The sequence below is a fragment of the Plectropomus leopardus genome, chromosome 17 (genome assembly GCF_008729295.1).
Source record: "Plectropomus leopardus isolate mb chromosome 17, YSFRI_Pleo_2.0, whole genome shotgun sequence".
In the NCBI taxonomy this organism is placed as follows: domain Eukaryota; kingdom Metazoa; phylum Chordata; class Actinopteri; order Perciformes; family Serranidae; genus Plectropomus; species Plectropomus leopardus.
In genome coordinates, this window is record NC_056479.1 from 5,609,567 (window position 1) to 5,626,591 (window position 17,025).

Sequence of the window (17,025 nt, forward strand, 5' to 3'; positions counted from 1 at the left end):
ACTTGTTTTGGAGCATTGTATTGATGCATAGCATAAACATTTAAAAGCAAATGAAATCAACAATAAAAGCAAGCATTGCATCAAATCAAGAGATAAAAAATACGATAGAAATCTGAAAAATGCTATAAATTATGTACAATATATCTGAATAAAAATGAGAGAGCTATGCAGCTTTTAGAAGTGGAAGTTATTGTGCAGAATGTGCAAAAACATTTTCCAAAGAATGTAAGGTACATGAATGATAGCCCAGGAAGTGTGTGTTAATGTAACAGATTAAATAGATAAATATGTTAATGTGAGGTGTAGCTTCTATGGTCCTGTTGATGAGACCTGCTGCAGATGAAAATAAACTGTTCTGTGGTGTGTAGGTTTTGGTCCTGATGAACCTAACCCTCTTGCCATTGCAAGGGCCCACATTTTGTTTCATCATTTCGGTTGACACTGACACAGAGGCTGAGCAGTGGGTGTCCTCCCCTAGAAATTTTTGTCAAAAAAATGTATGTCAAACACTTAATTTTCTACATTCTGGTTATGCAACAGTTAATGGCAAAAATCTTAAATTTCATCAGAATCCCCTGCTCCTTTCATGTTGTTGTTTTTTTTGACTAGAGAAAAAATGACATTCTGACTTCATCTGTAAATTGATTCATATCTGCAAAGAAATTCAATAATTAGTTTGCATGCAATCTACAATGCCAAAAAAAATCATGCAAGACCTTGTTTTGTAAGGTAAATCCAGTTTGATTTCAGATTCATTTTTTTTGTTTGTTTACATGGAGTACAAACAACATATACTGTAGATTAATGATGAAACAATGGTACCAAGCAAGAACTGAGTGTTACATAAATTTCTTTAACAAATGTGGGCCCTAATTTTTCAAGAAGGCATAGAATCAACAGATAATTTTTGGCATACCCTGTTTGTTTATAATTTAAATGTAATTGGTTATGTTTAAATAGGCATTTTCTTAACTGCTAACCTTTCTGATAAGTAAACCTGGACTACTGATCAGTCTGAAATGCTAAACAAATATCATCATTGAACCTTCCTTTATATTTTTAAGGTTGCACTGCAGTTCTCTCCTCTGCCACAAAGGAGCAGTATTAACATAAGATGAACCTTGAGAAACAAGCCTGAGGCTGCTGATGCTCCACCAATAAAGATCAAATTTTAACCTCGAGATTCACTCTGAGTTTTTACATTCATAACTTATTTATTTTTAAATTCTGGACATCATCAAAAGTATAAACATCTTTAGGGTGTGATTTAGAGAACAATGTTGACAAATGTACACCATCTCAGGAAACACAAAATACATTTTCTTTTTAATTTCCCCTGAATTATATTGGAAGGTGAAAAAATATTTTTGCTTTATAACATCAAGACAAGAGAAAACCAACAGGGTGCAAAAAAAAAACAGCTCTGGAGCTCCTGAAACATGTTTTCCCAGCATATTTGGCTCAGATTCCTTAAACATGAACTAAAAGGCTTTTAAAAATTGGATAACTATCAGGTTTGCTGTATGATGGTTACTTAGTTTAGTTTAAAACAAAGTATTTAAACTATATAAGCATATTATCAACTGAATATTGATGTTGGAAGTATTAAAATTAAAATTTGACACAGGCTTTGCTGCAAGACAGGGCCTTGGAATAAGGTTAAAAAAAGGAGAGGGGTACTAAACAATTACAAAGTAACTGCCTCACAGAGGACTCTGAGGCACTCAGGTTGATGATCATAATTCACTACTGTACTACTTGCATTAGTAAGTTAATTGAAAATCTAGTCTCAAAACACCAGTTAAAAACTTTTATTTTTGACACTTACCATTTACCTGCTTATATTTCTAGCATTGCATAGGTATATTTGCTTTTTGCACCTTCCTTTTGGACTTTACTGCTAGTAATTATTGTTTCTATTTTGTTTTTTTTACACTGTCTTTATTTGTACATTTTCCTACGCTGCAAATGCTTGCATAAAATCCCTCATGATAAATCGACCACACTCAGCTTTTTCTAATATGTAATTATAGCTATTTGATACATACACAGACTCAAATACTCAAACCCATTCATATTTTTATTTATTTATCATGAAATATAAATAGACGGCGTCTTGTGCGTAATCTATACTTTTTTTCTTAACAATTCTAGATTTGTATTAAGCTATAAGAAGTGTACAATTTTACCCCAACACCTGAACGCACCACAGTTTAAAATTAGCGTCCCGTGCGTATGACGTCACTTGGTTTTCATCTCGTTCCTCCTCTGGTTGGGGATCAGACCAGCTAACAGAGAGCTAACTAGCCGTATTTACTTCCCCCCCTACATTTCAGAAGTCCCAATTTATTACAAGTTCTGTTTATTGTGTGATTTAACAGGATATTATTTTATCGCCAAATACCTTTCGACGCCGTTTTCTCTCCGCTGTCGGAGAAAACACTGGTACGTAACAAATACGTTAGCTTGCTAGCTTAGGTGGGAATTGTTCGCTACGCACAAGTGTGGTTGGGCCTTTTTGAAATATGTAGCATTAAATTCACCGCTTTGCCCGTTAAATTAAAAGTTAAAGAAGTGACTTTCAACCAAATTATAGCCAAATATTCCAATGTAGTATGTGATGGTTTGGCTCAGCTTTGAGTCAACATATATATGCTGCCGTACAGTCAGACGGAGCAACAGGCCCGTTCTGGCGCACGTGTTAATGCACGATAAAATTAACTTTAATCATGAAAACATACCCAAGATATGAATACGGATACACAATTAGACCTATCAAGAGACACGTAGTGTTTCAGAATGTGTACAGTATCCCTATGATAAGTCGCAAGAGACCTGTGCCACACTTAAAAATTGCCGCCGCCTGAATAATAGTTAGTGTTTCTGTGGTTTCATGAAACTGAGTTTATCTTTCTGCAGTTTTGTAAGCCACCTTCATACTATGCACGATTTAAAATACAGCCATGTCAATGTTCTTGAAACACTGCTAGTCAATATGTCAGCCATCTTAGAATAGCATGTCTCTCAGGTTTTTGTTTTTTTAATTGTAGCTTTTGTTTTTCATCTCTATTCCATTGTATGTTTGTTAAGTTAAAATACATCATGTATGTTTGATGTCAAGGGTGTTGGGTTTCAGTATTAATGATTCGACTTTTTTACTCTGTATTTTGGAGACATGCCCATTTAAAGATTTGTGTTAGAATGAAATCCTGAAATCTTTATGCTTTATATAGTCACTCTGAACCATCTGTGCTTCATGATGACACCATACAATTACAGGACGACAAGGGAAACCAATACTGGATCCCATGGGATTGTTACTTTTTACAAACATTGATTAATGCCCCAATTTACAATGTTTTATTACCTAGTACCTCTAGTATTATTTAATTTAATACGTTTTGATGGTGCCTTACCATGTTACCCATTTTTATTATTATTATTACTACTCCTCTTACACTGCACCTAGTACTATACTTTTGTACCACACACTTGACTGCTCTGTAGTCCTGTATCACAATATATACCTGACACAAAGTAATAGTGCGTAATCACAGTATTCTATATTATTCTGGTGTGTGCTGTTTACATAGGACTACACTCGCTGCTGTTAATCATATCATGTTACACTACCTGGGAACTTGTTACTTTACCTCATAACTTTGTCTTTGATTGCACTTGAGTGGCTCATATTTTTTTTGCTTCTTCTCTATGCTAGTATGCTAGTAGTAGTTATGCTAGTTGTATTCACCTCTTATTTTATTTTATTTTTTCATTTATGATATCTCTGTTTATCTGTACTTATTTTTGTCCCTGTGCTATTAAATTGCTGAATTCCCCCTTATTTTTAATTTTTTTGCAGAGTCATGTACAATGGGATTGGCCTGACGACCCCGCGGGGCAGCGGCACCAATGGCTATGTACAACGCAACCTGTCGAGCCTGCGGGTCAAACGGCCGCGGGATGAGCGTGGTGGCGAACGTGATGAGAAGGACCGGGAGAGGCTGGAGAGTCAGCTCAACAGGCAGCCCAACGCTGACATCCTGGAGCACCAGCGGAAGAGGCAGCTTGAGGTCAAGTGTGCCGAGCTGCAGGACATGATGGAGGAGCAAGGGTAAGACATCAACTGTATTTTCACATCAGACTTTTGGACCCTCGGGTTTTGCTGACATGAATGGTGATATCAGAAATGAACCATTTGTGCATTCAGTTCCAGACTGCAACTGGAGACAAATTACAATGGAGGTATGTGTACAGTGTAAAATACTTTTCTCTGTTTGGGCGGTCAGGTACTCAGCTGAGGAAATCGAGGAGAAGGTGAACAGTTTCCGTATGATGCTTCAGGAGAAGCAGGAGCCAGCTCCCACAAGCACTGAGAGACCAACGTAAGCACAACGCAAAAACAGACAAGAACAGTTATGAACAGACAGTTCTGATGTAATAAAAGCTATGTGATCACTGTGGCTGCATCATAAGGTATTATTAGTTGTCATTGGTGCAAACAAATACTACAGGATGTAAATATTGAGGGACTTCAAGGTCCCTTTTTGGGGGAGGGGTTATTACCTTTAATTGATAGGACAGTGTGAGTGTGAAAGGGGTAGAGAGAGAGGGGAGACATGCAGCAAAAGGCTGAGGCCGGGCTCTAACCCACGGCCGCTGCGATAAGGACACATCCTCTGAACATGGGGCGCTGCTCTATCCACTGAGCCACCAGGCGCCCCGATATTGAGGCACTTTAATATTAAAATGTTAAACCCACATACTTCTACAATCAAAAATATGGTGAAATATAAACATTTTTTCACAAGTGGGTTGCTCAACATGTACTATTTCAGCATGATTGAACATGTGCAGAAAAATGTGTTTGAGTTCAAAATGCAATAAAATCTAGAAAACATGAATTGTCTTTATCAAACTTTGAAGGCTGAAACAGCATTACAAATATGTCAAATGTACTGTGCCACATAAAGTTCCTTTAAAGCATTTGATTTATTTGAGTTATTGTAGAGTGTCAGTAATACAAATCTGTTTGTTTTCCTTCAGGGTGACAGAGACTCATGCTCTGGCTGCAGCCAACCAGCAGAAGAATGACCGTCTTCGTGCTGCTTTTGGCATCGCCAGCGACTATGTGGACGGATCTTCCTTCCATGCTGACCGCAAGGAGAAAGAGAAGGAGAAGAGAGAACAGGAACGCATAGAGAGGGAGAGGCTGCAGCAGCAGAAATATACGTGAGTAGGACAAAACACAGACACAGTGCATATCAAATTAATGGCTTTTTCATTTTAATCTAGCAAAGTAACAGCTGAATGATGTAGCTAAAAATGATTGTCAGCATTTTACAGCCTTGGTAAAAAGACTTTAAAAAAGACAAAGTGAACATTTAATATACTGTGAGGAAGAGCTTTGCACACAGCTAGAAGTTAACATGTAGTCAGAGAAAATAAACCACTAGTGTACAGTTACACTAAGCCCATAAAAATATATGATCCATGTTTTTTAACACGGATAAGAGCAGTGCATTTGATTCAGTGCTTTATCAGCTTTTGGAGATTTTGAAACTACTTGAGTAACCCAACCTGATGAGTTAATTTTCTAGTCCTTCACTCTACAAATTTATAAACTGTATTTTGAATGAAAAACAGTTTTTGGAAAGGCCAGTTATGGTAGTTTTCATGGATGTAATTTATTCTTAGAGCATACAGACATTAATCTTAAAACAAGCTTCCAGCTCTGAAGACGACACAGTTGCCAAATTGTCAGCTGATGGAATAAAGTTTATGCTGCATGTCTGTCCAAAGTGCATCTGCTTTTTAAGACATTGTCACATGTTGAATTTTTTTGTCAATCACAAAACCACAGTTAACGCATGAACAGCACCACTATGGCAACCTTCAAGTCAAGTCAGTTCTTTTATTAATAAAGCCCCATTAACTGTGTGTAATTGTGACTTTTCTATCACAAGAACTGTAGGCTGCCAATGGGCAAAGTGCAACCTTTTTTAGAGACCAAGTTGTCGCTGCCAAGTTTGCCTCTGTCATCGATCAGTGTCTGCTCACATAGGCAGGGCTGACTGCTGAAATTCACTGGTACATAAATATCTCAGGTTCCAGCAGATGGGTCAAAAGCAGAGCCCCGAGTGACTGAAATTATTAATAACTTACAGAAACATTGTGCGGTAATCCACCTTGTCCTCCCCTCTCTCTGTCACTGTTTCTCGCAAACACACACACGCTGCAGCGATTAATCCTCTCTGTCCTCATTCTTAAAAATTGTGTGCTACTCTAAAGCATAAAGCTGGTGGTTTGCCGGTCCCCAACCATACTCGGCATGTCACATAATCAGATATTTAGTGGGTGATAACCAATAGCACTGAAATGCCATAATTCTCAAATACCCAATTTGACACTGTGGTAAAAAGGAAAAATAATCCTATGAATTTAAGCATATACTCCTTCATTATAAAATTTGAATCTCACTCATCATCAATTCTTTGAATAAATCTAGATGTCTGTCTGTTGGAAGTATTTTACTAAAACTAGATGTCTTTCCTCCTTTTGTCTGAAAAGTTCATGGCACAGTTTGCATACTGGTTTTTGCAAATTTATTATTAATCCCTGATGATCTACCTAGAATGCTAAGTACTTCAATACACGACTCTTTCTGGGGTTTTTTTTATCCTCCGTCCTTTTCAATCCTTGTTTCTCATAATGAAAAACTCCTCCCACTCCTAGAAAGCCTTTAATTGGGGGAAAAACACATATTACAGTGTAATATGTTCACTTTTCACCCAGTGTTATTTCTGTTTTTGACTTAAGATCTGTTGCTCTCTTTGCTCTCTCAGGTTGGTGGAAGATTCAGACAACTCAGATTCTCCTCCCAAGAAGCGCAGTCGGAAGAAGAAGAAGAAAAACAAGAACAGAGACAGGTGAGAAAATTAACCAGATAAAAGCGGAAAGATTCCTGATAAAGAGTAAAAGTGACAGTTTTTTTCTTCCTTCTGTCAGCAGCTCAGAGAGTCCGTCCCCATCTCCTAGGCGAGAGAAGAAGAAATCCAAAAAGAAGAAAAAGAAACGGTATTCCATCAGTGGATTTTAATGTTACTTTTAATTATTTTGCATTGACCGTGATTATTGACTGTAACATTTTTGTTTCAGTGGGGCATCAGAAGAGGAGGAAGAAGAAGACAGGTAGGTGTTTGTGTCTACCTATCGTATCTGTGTTGCTATATAAGCATTCAGTAAAGCATTGTTTCTTTGTTTTTGTCTTGGCACAAAAAATGTAGTTTTATTTTAGTTTTCCCAATTTTCCTGGCACATTTTATACTGTAAATAGAAAATTGTATTGGAAAGAGGCTTAGGTTTGGTCCTTTTTCCGACAGCTATTGTTGCAAAACTGCTTTTTGTTAATATTGTGTTTATTTGGAATTGCCAAGCCTGCTTTTGTAATTTACTTTTAACAAATTGGGGGATTATTTGTGGCAGTTGAGTGGTACTGAATATATGGGATTACATTTAAATTTCTGTCCTGTCTGACCCTCACCCATCCAAAGCTCCTCTGATGAGAAGCAGAAGGTGTCAAAGAAGAAAAGAAAGAAGAGTGAAAGTTTGAGTCCTCCAAAAGCAAAGGCAGCACGACACAGGAGTGTCTCCTCCAGCTCTGCTCACAGGTATGAGATTCTATGATAATGATTATGTAATAAACATATTACTTTATTGAGAATCTGCGTTTCAAAAATGTATCCCAATCTGATGACCGAGCTAGAGGTAAACACACCTGCATCTGTGGTATCTTTAGCTTTAAGCACTGGGATGCATTTTGGATTTAGTAACAAAAACAAGAGTGGAGTGTTGAGTTACTACTCTTCATCCATAGCCTGTTTTGTTTTAAAAGACAGGAGAAGTTAATGACGTTAGTAACAGCAAAGCAGAACGTACTAAAGACATGTAGACCAACCTCTGACATTCACAGAGTAGTGGTGGTCAGCGCGTATTTGTATGATTCAGTGACTATTAGCTGAGACGTTTGTGTAAACATACAGAATCCTTTATTGGACTGTTTTGGGGTAAACTTGATAGAAATCCGTTTTCCAGGCAGGGACACCTCATGATATGCATCAGACGTCAACTGACTAATGGATTTGGCCAATAGGACGTGTTACAAATGTGTATCTGTGGAGCTGAAGAGGGGAGTGTTGTGTAGAATCAGGCAGAAAGGAGCTGATCACTGGGTACAGCTACAATTATTCACTGGACCACAAAAGCACGGACAGCCCTATAAATATGAAAGTTTGTGGCTGAGACCTTCTTACTGAGTGATAAAGTTGCACCATTAGTCACCCAATAACCGCCAGTGTGAGTGATGAAGTTACACCGGTGGTTGGCAGAATGTTGCCATTTCCTGTATCCATCTTAAAAAGCCCTCTAGCGTCTCATATGAAATCCAGCCATAAACTAGGTTTTGACCTGGTCTTGTTTTTATGAATCATTTTGTAAATAGAAACTTATTCCACTCTAATGTATCTTTTTTACAAATAACATTTGATTTTTTCATCCCTGTCAAATACCAATTACAAAATACCAAAGTCAGTAAAATATTTCATCTTTGATCACTGTTTTGCATGGAGGCTTCTTCCACAAAGTCAAGGTAATGTCATTGTGCGCCTGAGAATATCAGGTTGACTTTGAGGGAAAATGACAGCTCAAAAAAAAGTAACACGATATCAGCAGATTAATCAGCTCTCTGCTTTTTTATGCTTCAAACTCTAAAAACCTTTTTTCCCTCTTATAACAGCCAATCTCCAGCTCCGCCGAGATCACGTAAACAGGACCAAACTGCAAGAAAAGCTGATGAAGGTAGAAAAGGGAGATCCCCAGACAGGAGGAGACGAGACTTTGAGGAGCACAGCCCTCATCATCAGGGAGGAGAAGGGGTAAGGCTGAGGCTGCTGCACTGGACCACACTTTCTTTAGGATATGTGTCTTTTGCTCAAAGGTTCCCAAACTAAATTTAAAGTGATTCATTTGATCATATAACTATTATTTACATAGAATTGTGTGGAAAATTAAACCAGCAAATTTTTCCTCTGTTGTCTAGAAGAGGCCCAATCTTGACAGAGAAAAACAGCGGCCGAGTGAGATGGAGAAGACCTCCTCTAAGAACAGACATGACTCCTCATCCCCTTCTCCACCACCACAGACAGAAAAAAGCAGGGAGAGGGAGAAAGGGAGGCATTCCAGGAGTAAAGAAATTGAAAAAAGGAGGCGTTCCAGGAGCGTAGAAGACGAGAGAGAGAAAGGGAGGCGTTCAAGAAGCAGAGAGATGGAGAAAAGGAGGCGTTCCAGGAGCATAGAAAAAGAAAGGGGTAGAGGAAGGAGTCCCAGAAGCAAAGAGATGGAGAAAGGAAGGAGATCCAGGAGCAAAGAGATGGAGAAAGGAAGGAGATCCAGGAGCAGAGACAACGAGAGAGGGAGGCGTTCAAGGAGCCGAGAAAATGAGAGGGAGAAAGGGAGGCGCTCCAGAAGCAGAGAAGCAGAGAAAGGGAGGCATTCAAGGAGCAGAGAAGTGGAGAAAGGCAGTCTTTCAAAAAGCAGAGAAACAGAGAAAGGGAGGCGTTCAAGAAGCAGAGAAAAGAGGGACAAAGGAAAGGAGAGTGTTCCTCAGAGGACAAGACATGACTCGTCCTCATCTGGTTCTCCTTCTCCACCACCTCCACCCAAACAGGAGGCAAGGAGAGGAAGGAGCAGAGACAATGTGCGGGAAAAAGACAGGAATAGACAGGAGAAAAAGACGAGACACGACTCCTCATCCCCCTCGCCTCCCCCTGAGAAGGAGAGGGCCAGGAGGGAGAGGAGCGGAGAGAGGGAGCGCAGGACTGACCGAGATTTGCACTCAAGGGCACCAAATGAAAGAGACAACAGGAGAGACACTGGCAAGAGACAGGAGAGAGAGGTATCCCCTTTCCAACAGAAAAATGACAGGAGGAGGGATGGAGGACACCAGTCCCGCAACTCTCCGTCACCACCCTCTCGCGCACCTATCACTAATGGGCGGCAAAGAGAAAGGGAAGACGAGAAGAGAAGAGAGAAAAAGACAGGGAGAGTGTTAACGAGAGGGACAGGCATCTGAACAGTCAGAGGGAACAAGACAGAGAGCGAGGTCAAGAGAGCGCCAGAAAGAGAGACGAGGCTGTGCGATCGACCGCAGAAAGTAGGCGAGATGGGTCGAGACCTGCCGAGAAAGGCAGGAGCGAAAGACCAGAGATAAACGAGAGGCAGGAGAGGACAAGGAGCCCTCCGAGGAAGGAGAAACGGGATGACAAAGAGAAACAAGCGGAGAAAAAAAGACAGAGGAGCAGCAGCAGTAGCAGCAGCGGTAGCAGCAGCAGCAGCAGTAGCAGCAGTGATAGTGACAGTGACAGCTCCTCGTCCTCCTCTTCATCCTCCTCTTCCTCTTCGTCCTCATCCTCTGAAGATGAGGGCAAACTGAAGAAGGCCAGGGCAGCAGGGAAGGAAAAAAAAAGCAGTTCCTCAAAAAGTGCGCCATCTGCCATCGGTGCTGCAGTTCAGCGGTATTTAGCCAATGGTAGAAAGGAAAGCCCCGTCTCTGCTTCAGAGGGTGATGGGATTCGACGAGCTCAGAAGGAGAGAGAATGTGGAAGAGACAAACGTGAGAGGGACAGCGCTCCCCACAGAGCTGCTGCAGAGACCCGCAAAAAAGGTCAGGAGCGATATAGCCCCACACAAATGGACAGCCCCACTCCACCTCCTTCCCCCCCCTCAGCAGAGAGCCGACGCCAGCAGAGGCAACAGCAGATACTCTTCCTCTGAGGCCGAGGCAGAGCGGTCGAGGGTGGAGGCCAAAGCTGGGGAGAGGGAGAGGGGCAGGGAGAGGGACACAGCCAAGAGGCCTGCAAGGTCCAGCCCCTCTGCCAGGAGGTCACACTCTCCACCTCAGAAAACCTCCACCACCTCCCCAGCACGTCGCACTCCACCAAAGCAGTATCAGGACCCCCTGCCCCGATCCAGGAGAGCCTCTCCTCCTCCAGCCTGGTCAGACCGGAGAGAGAGAGAGACAGAGGGACAGAGAGAGGGAGAAGGAGAGGGACAGAGAGCGTGAAAGAGAGAGAGAAAAGGACAGAGAACGCGAGCGGATCGCCAGGAGGAGCAGGTCCAGAAGCCCAAGAAGGCGCAGCAGGTCCAGGTCTAGAAGTCCAAGAAGGCGAAGCCCCCCCAACAGGTAATATGAAAACTTTCATCTTCATATACTCAGTCTTTGCTGTTCTATACACCTGGCTACCCCTGAAAGATATATTTCACTGATATAAAGAGAGTGCTCACATAAAACTCCTTTTCTGCAGTAGAAAGATGCAAATACTTTTGAGATAGCCGCGACGTGACCAGAGAAAACAGCTCAAGAGGTAGAAAGCCTACAACTACCAGAATGCATCACACCTTATCACATCTCCTGCTGGTGGATGACATAATGTGAACTGGTCAGAGTGAAACAATGGTGACTGTCTGGTAACAAACAATCTCGCATTACAGTTAAACTCGAATCTAAAACATGTTTCTGGAAACATTTGAGGTGAGAAATATACAACACAGTGACAGAATCTTTGTTTTATATTTGTTTTCTTCCTTTCTTTTTTTAATTTTCAGAATTTTACATACAATAATGGCATAGCCAGTTTTTTTGCTGTTGATTACAAAGATTATTGTAATACACTTTTGATATAATTGAAACTGTTTTAAACCAGCATTACATAAATACTCTATTTAGAAATATATTTACAAGAGTAAATCAAATATAAAGCAACATATATATGTGTACATATGCACACACACACACACACTCCTGCATGTATATGAATACACATTTGCATATGTGCACATACATTCATCCACATGTACATATATGTGCACACATACATCTATATGCCTCTTACTCCCACATATTAAGGGGAAGAAAAAAAAAGAGAGCACGTTAAAAGAAACAGATAAATGAATCATAGAAAATACAACATAAATAAGAAAAAAGTAAATAAAATCGAATCTTTGTTTATATTTGATCAGTGCTGCTTAGATTTACTGTCTGATCTTGTTTTCGGCTTCTGTTTTCACCGTGCAGGAGGCACCTTGGGCTCACTTCCTGTTCACAAACGCTCACTATTACAGCTATACGAGGCATTTAAATATGTTTCTGGAAACATTTTTTGCAAGAAATGGGCAGTGCGATAATATAGTCTTGAGCCAACGAAACTCCTTCAGATGACAGATTTTCGGGATTGGGAGGAGTTTCTCTGTGGGGGAAAGAGGGGACATCTAGGCACTGGTTAAATGGAGGGAGTTTTACCACAGTTCATTTACGCATACTACCCACATTGTTTTGATACAAAGCTAGCGTCAAATTAGCAAAATATCCTTTTTAAATAAATGTCATATCTGATTAGTGATACATGGGTTTGACGTGCAGATTACCAGTGCTGGGGAGCTACTTTGAAAGAATAGCTTTGTAAGCTACCAGTTACTTAACACTGAAAGAAGCTGACATACAGCAAAGCTGCAAGTGGGAGAAATCTATATTAAAACTAGTTAACTAAAGGTAGCTACTCAGAAAAAGTAGTTAAAACACCTGTGTGTAAATAATCAAAATGACAATGTGCATGTGATATGAAACTTTGACAAAATATAACAAAAAGTCAAATAATTTATTGCAAAAAGTCACTTTTTCACAGGTCATACACAAACCAATAACAAAATACCTCGCTTTTCACAGGAAAGTGCTGGAACGTCAGCTTTGGTTTTGTTTTAGAAGCATCAAATTATGATTTTTTTTAAGTTGTAGATAAAAGATTAGCTCTTATCAACCTCATCATTTACTCTGATGTTATCAGAGAGCTAATCTTTATGCGGGGGCATTTTCATCAGTTTTTTATTGGACAGTTTGACAGTTAAGAGATAGACAGGTAACAGTGTAAAAAACAGGGTATCTAAATCATCTGTCTTATATTGTCCTCTTCCAGGTCCCGTCGCTCTCCCTCCCCGCAGCGGCAAAGGAGGAGCAGTCACTCCCTGTCCCGAGAAAGAGCGAGAGAGCGGGAACAAGAGAGGATCAGACAGAGGGAGGCAGAACAAGAGAGAGAGAGGGTGAAGGAGCATCTGCCCCCAAAAGATGTCCCACAACCCCGCAGATCCTCCTCGTCCTCCTCATCTTCCTCTAGCTCCTCCTCCTCCTCTTCATCCTCACCATCACCACAGAGAGAGATGAAAGACACAAAAGCATCAACAGAGAGAGACAGGAGAACAGAGCGAGAGGACGAGAAGAGAGACGGAGAGCAGAAAAGTCGTTCTTCCTCTTCACATCCCTCCAGAGACTCATCCCATGCCCCAACCTCAGGTAGGAGAGGCTCCCAGTCAGACTCCAGGCGCTCTGATGCGCCCTCCAGAAGGTCTCCAGCTGGCAGCCAACCAGAAACCAAACAGCTGTCACGAGATTCAAGCTGGAAGCAGTCGCCAGTGACGGCCCCTCCGCAGTCAGACCAAACGGTCAGAAGAGAGAGCGCTGTAAACGGGAAGGAGGCGAATGCAAACAAGAAAGACAACATGAGCAGCAGCTCCAGCTCCTCCTCTTCGTCCTCATCGTCCTCTTCTTCCTCCTCTTCATCATCCTCCTCAGACAGCTCTGACTCTGAAGTGGAGCAAGGCAAAGGGTAAGCCGAGCTGACAGAGATAACTGTCAATTTTACTTATTCTCTAGTCCGATATCACAACACAACACACATCTATTGCACAAATTACACACACATCTGTCGCACAAAATTGCACAAATTGTGCAATAGATGTCTTGTGCACGGGGTAGACCAACATACTAAAAGAGCACAAGACACAGAAGTATCCAGGACTCTATTTTTAAGATCAAATAATAAAAAACAATTGTTTTTACTGATAATTCATAAATTACTTCCCAGGTATTAATAATTACCCTTGTTGCTTTTTCACAGGAAGACAGGCAAACCTCAAAGTTCTCCTTCCTCGTCCTCGTCGTCAGAGAATGAAAAGGAAACTAAGAAAAAGAGGTAACACAAAAACAACTGAAAACTTGGAGTCGCTACTTCACAGAGCTTCATTTCTGGTTTTCTTGTCGCTGCTGTACATGGAAATGATGCTTTATGCTACATAAATTATTATTGTGAAATATCTGTGACCGGTTGTACAAAATCTCCATAGTTTTTCCACTTGACAAACACTCCACCTTTTTTTAAGGGTGTTTTTTTTGGGGGGGGGGGGGGGGGGGGGGGGGGCATTTTCCCAAAAAATAGTGGATAGGTGAGAATTTTAAGTGTGAAAGGATTTTTATACCTGGGTATGAGTTAAATTAGAAATGGTGTCTTCATTACATAGTTTATCCATAAAAAAATGGCTAACCAGTGACGGAGTCAAAGTCAAAATGTGACAAAACAGCGTTTCTAGTAAGTAATTAGGCTAATAGAGCACAGAAGCACTTTCTACAGTTGTTCCACCTTCTCCTCCTATCTCACTGCTACCTCTCTCTCTCTCTATCTCTCACACACACACACACACACACACACACACACACACACACCTTGAAGGCATTGCAGTGCCGCTTGTCTCCTTTTTAAGCTCGTGTCTTGAGCTCTCATTGGCTGTAGTTCTCCAAGTCTCTGACAGGTCCAGATATTTAACCTTCTAGAAAATCTGCGGCGCGTCCGTGCTGAATTAGTGAGCCTCTCGGCTTCATCAGTTCACACACAGCGCTTGAGAGCCAATTTGCAAGTGCTGAGCCGATGCTGATTTGCCTCTGATCTGTAGCTTTTGTCTGGGCGCTCCAAAAAGTGTTGGCAAGTGGAAAATCAGGGCTAAAGTTGTGCAGTGTCAACTTGGTGTAAGAGAGAACTAATATTTTTTTCACATTTTACTCTGTACAATGATACTTATGAAAACATTTCCTTAAAAAAATATAATTATTGTTAATAACGGTTAATATTTATTGTTGATCAAATTTTGTAAATGCAGTATTATTTATCAGCCCTAAAATAAAGTACTGGTCTGACTCAACTCACCCGTCTAAAATCCAGCATGATGAGCTCTCAGGTTTCCTCTCTGAATCACTTACCATCAAACTCCTTAATGACTTGGATAGAACCACAGCTTAAAAATACACAAGAGATTAATATATGTATGCATTGATTGAGGATCCTCATATCATGTATAACAATCCACTGTGGTATCATTGGGTCGAGCCGTATTGATTGTCCATGAATCAGCAGCTGGAATAGGACAACACTGAGGACGGCTCTCACATCAGCAGCGTTTAGCTTCTCATTCTTCCTTGTAAAGATTCTTCATGACGGGATGAAAATACTGATTGTTCAATAAGTAAATAATGTTTTTAAAACATTGATTTTGCCGCACTTACTACATCCCCAACTGATATTTGGCTATCAGCTTTTACCTGTGATGAAATTTAAACAGGACTTCTTCAGTAATGTTTTGCTCTGAGACTTTGATTGACAGTTCTGTTTCTCCCTCACAGTCCCGCCATGCCTCGCAGGGTGCCGGCTGATTCACTGAGAGATTCTCGCTCGCTCAGCTATTCTCCTCCAAGGTATATGAGAGCAGCACAGCACTCGCCGAGCCGCAGGTCTGTAGTCAGTGCACGGCTATTAAAGAGCGTGTCAACAGCTTTACCAAAGCAGTCTAGTTCCAGTTCTTATCATCCTGTGTGTTTCAAAGCAAACAGTAAAAAGCTAGCTTCATGAAGTTTATGTATCATCATGATTTATAGCTTTTTCCTGTTTGATGCTTTCGTGTTTGTTTATTGTTTGTTTATTGTTTGCTTGTTACAAAAATGTTTATTTGACAGTTCACCATTGACACCTTTTATAAAAAAAAAAAAAAAAAAATTATTTTCCTCTTTTTCCTTCCTCGTAGGAGTGGCAGCAGGCAGTCGCCAAGCCGCTCATCAAGCAACAGACGAAGGAAATGAGCTGTCAGCTTCAGGCCCTTCACTTCTCCTTCTGTGTTGTTTAAATGTTCACCTCCGGCTGGTTTGAACTGGACTATAACATGGACCTCACAGCCAGCGGTCAGTAGATAATCCTCCGCGAACGTCAGAGGAGTCGTTTTGGTTCTGAGCCACCACACAGTAATCAACAATGCGTTTGTTTTTTAAGCAGCGATGACCCGAGGCTGGCTTGTACATTTCTTTTTATGAGCTCAATAAGAAGCGTACACATTCACACACGCAAACACAGTTAAGTAAAATGTAACCCTAACAATGTTCCTCTGTACTTGTACTGTTTGTTGCGTTCTATCTGTAGATATGAGCTGTCTGTATTTTGGTTATTATCATGTAACAGACTCAGATTTCCATTTAATGTGAGCAGAAACTGAAATGTGGTTAATTTCTTTGTTGAAAATGGTTAATTAAAGGCAATTGTACATTTTATTTGTGTGGAATCTGTCTATTTGGTTACTGTGGGACATTAACCGTAAAGTATAGGGTTTAGTGAAGAGTATTTTCCCTCTTATCAACAAATCTAATGAAAAGTACACTGTGTATTAAAGCCTGATTTATCTTCTTCCTCTGTGCCAATAGAGCTCCATTGCTGTCCAAAAACTATTAACACATTAAGTGACCATACTGATGCGCAGGGTGACATGTTTCTTCATTGATCTTTGACTCTATCTCACACGCAACTCCTGCTACCCCAAATACTCACTAGAGCACCAAATGTGGATCAATCCGCAGCTGAAAATAGTCCCCAGCAAATGCACCTTTTTCTCCTGTATTATTTTTGATCTTCAGTAGTCAGCTGTTTTGGGAAATAATTAGCCTTCATATATTTGCCAGTTGGTTTTAAAAATGTATGTGTTCAATAGGTTGAGAGAGACTAAGAAACTGTTAATTTTGGTTTTGTTGGGATTTGTTAAGTAAAAATGTTCGATACATTCGAAGATATTTGTGTTATCCCTAAACATTGTCAATGCTGTAGGCCCATC

At 40.6% G+C, this 17,025-nt stretch overlaps 1 protein-coding gene across 1 annotated transcript; it reads left to right on the top strand.

Annotated features, from left to right (window-relative positions):
* Positions 1–2,241: 2,241 nt before the first annotated feature.
* Positions 2,242–16,471, top strand: srrm2 (serine/arginine repetitive matrix 2). Its single transcript, XM_042504744.1, is given in 16 exon segments — positions 2,242–2,445; positions 3,863–4,114; positions 4,290–4,385; positions 5,047–5,232; positions 6,846–6,929; positions 7,012–7,077; positions 7,159–7,191; positions 7,554–7,670; positions 8,795–8,933; positions 9,098–10,082; positions 10,085–10,781; positions 10,784–11,239; positions 13,026–13,712; positions 14,004–14,078; positions 15,557–15,664; positions 15,955–16,471. Coding segments are annotated over 15 exon segments (4,032 nt in total). The 5' UTR covers positions 2,242–2,445; positions 3,863–3,866; the 3' UTR covers positions 16,010–16,471.
* Positions 16,472–17,025: the final 554 nt, after the last annotated feature.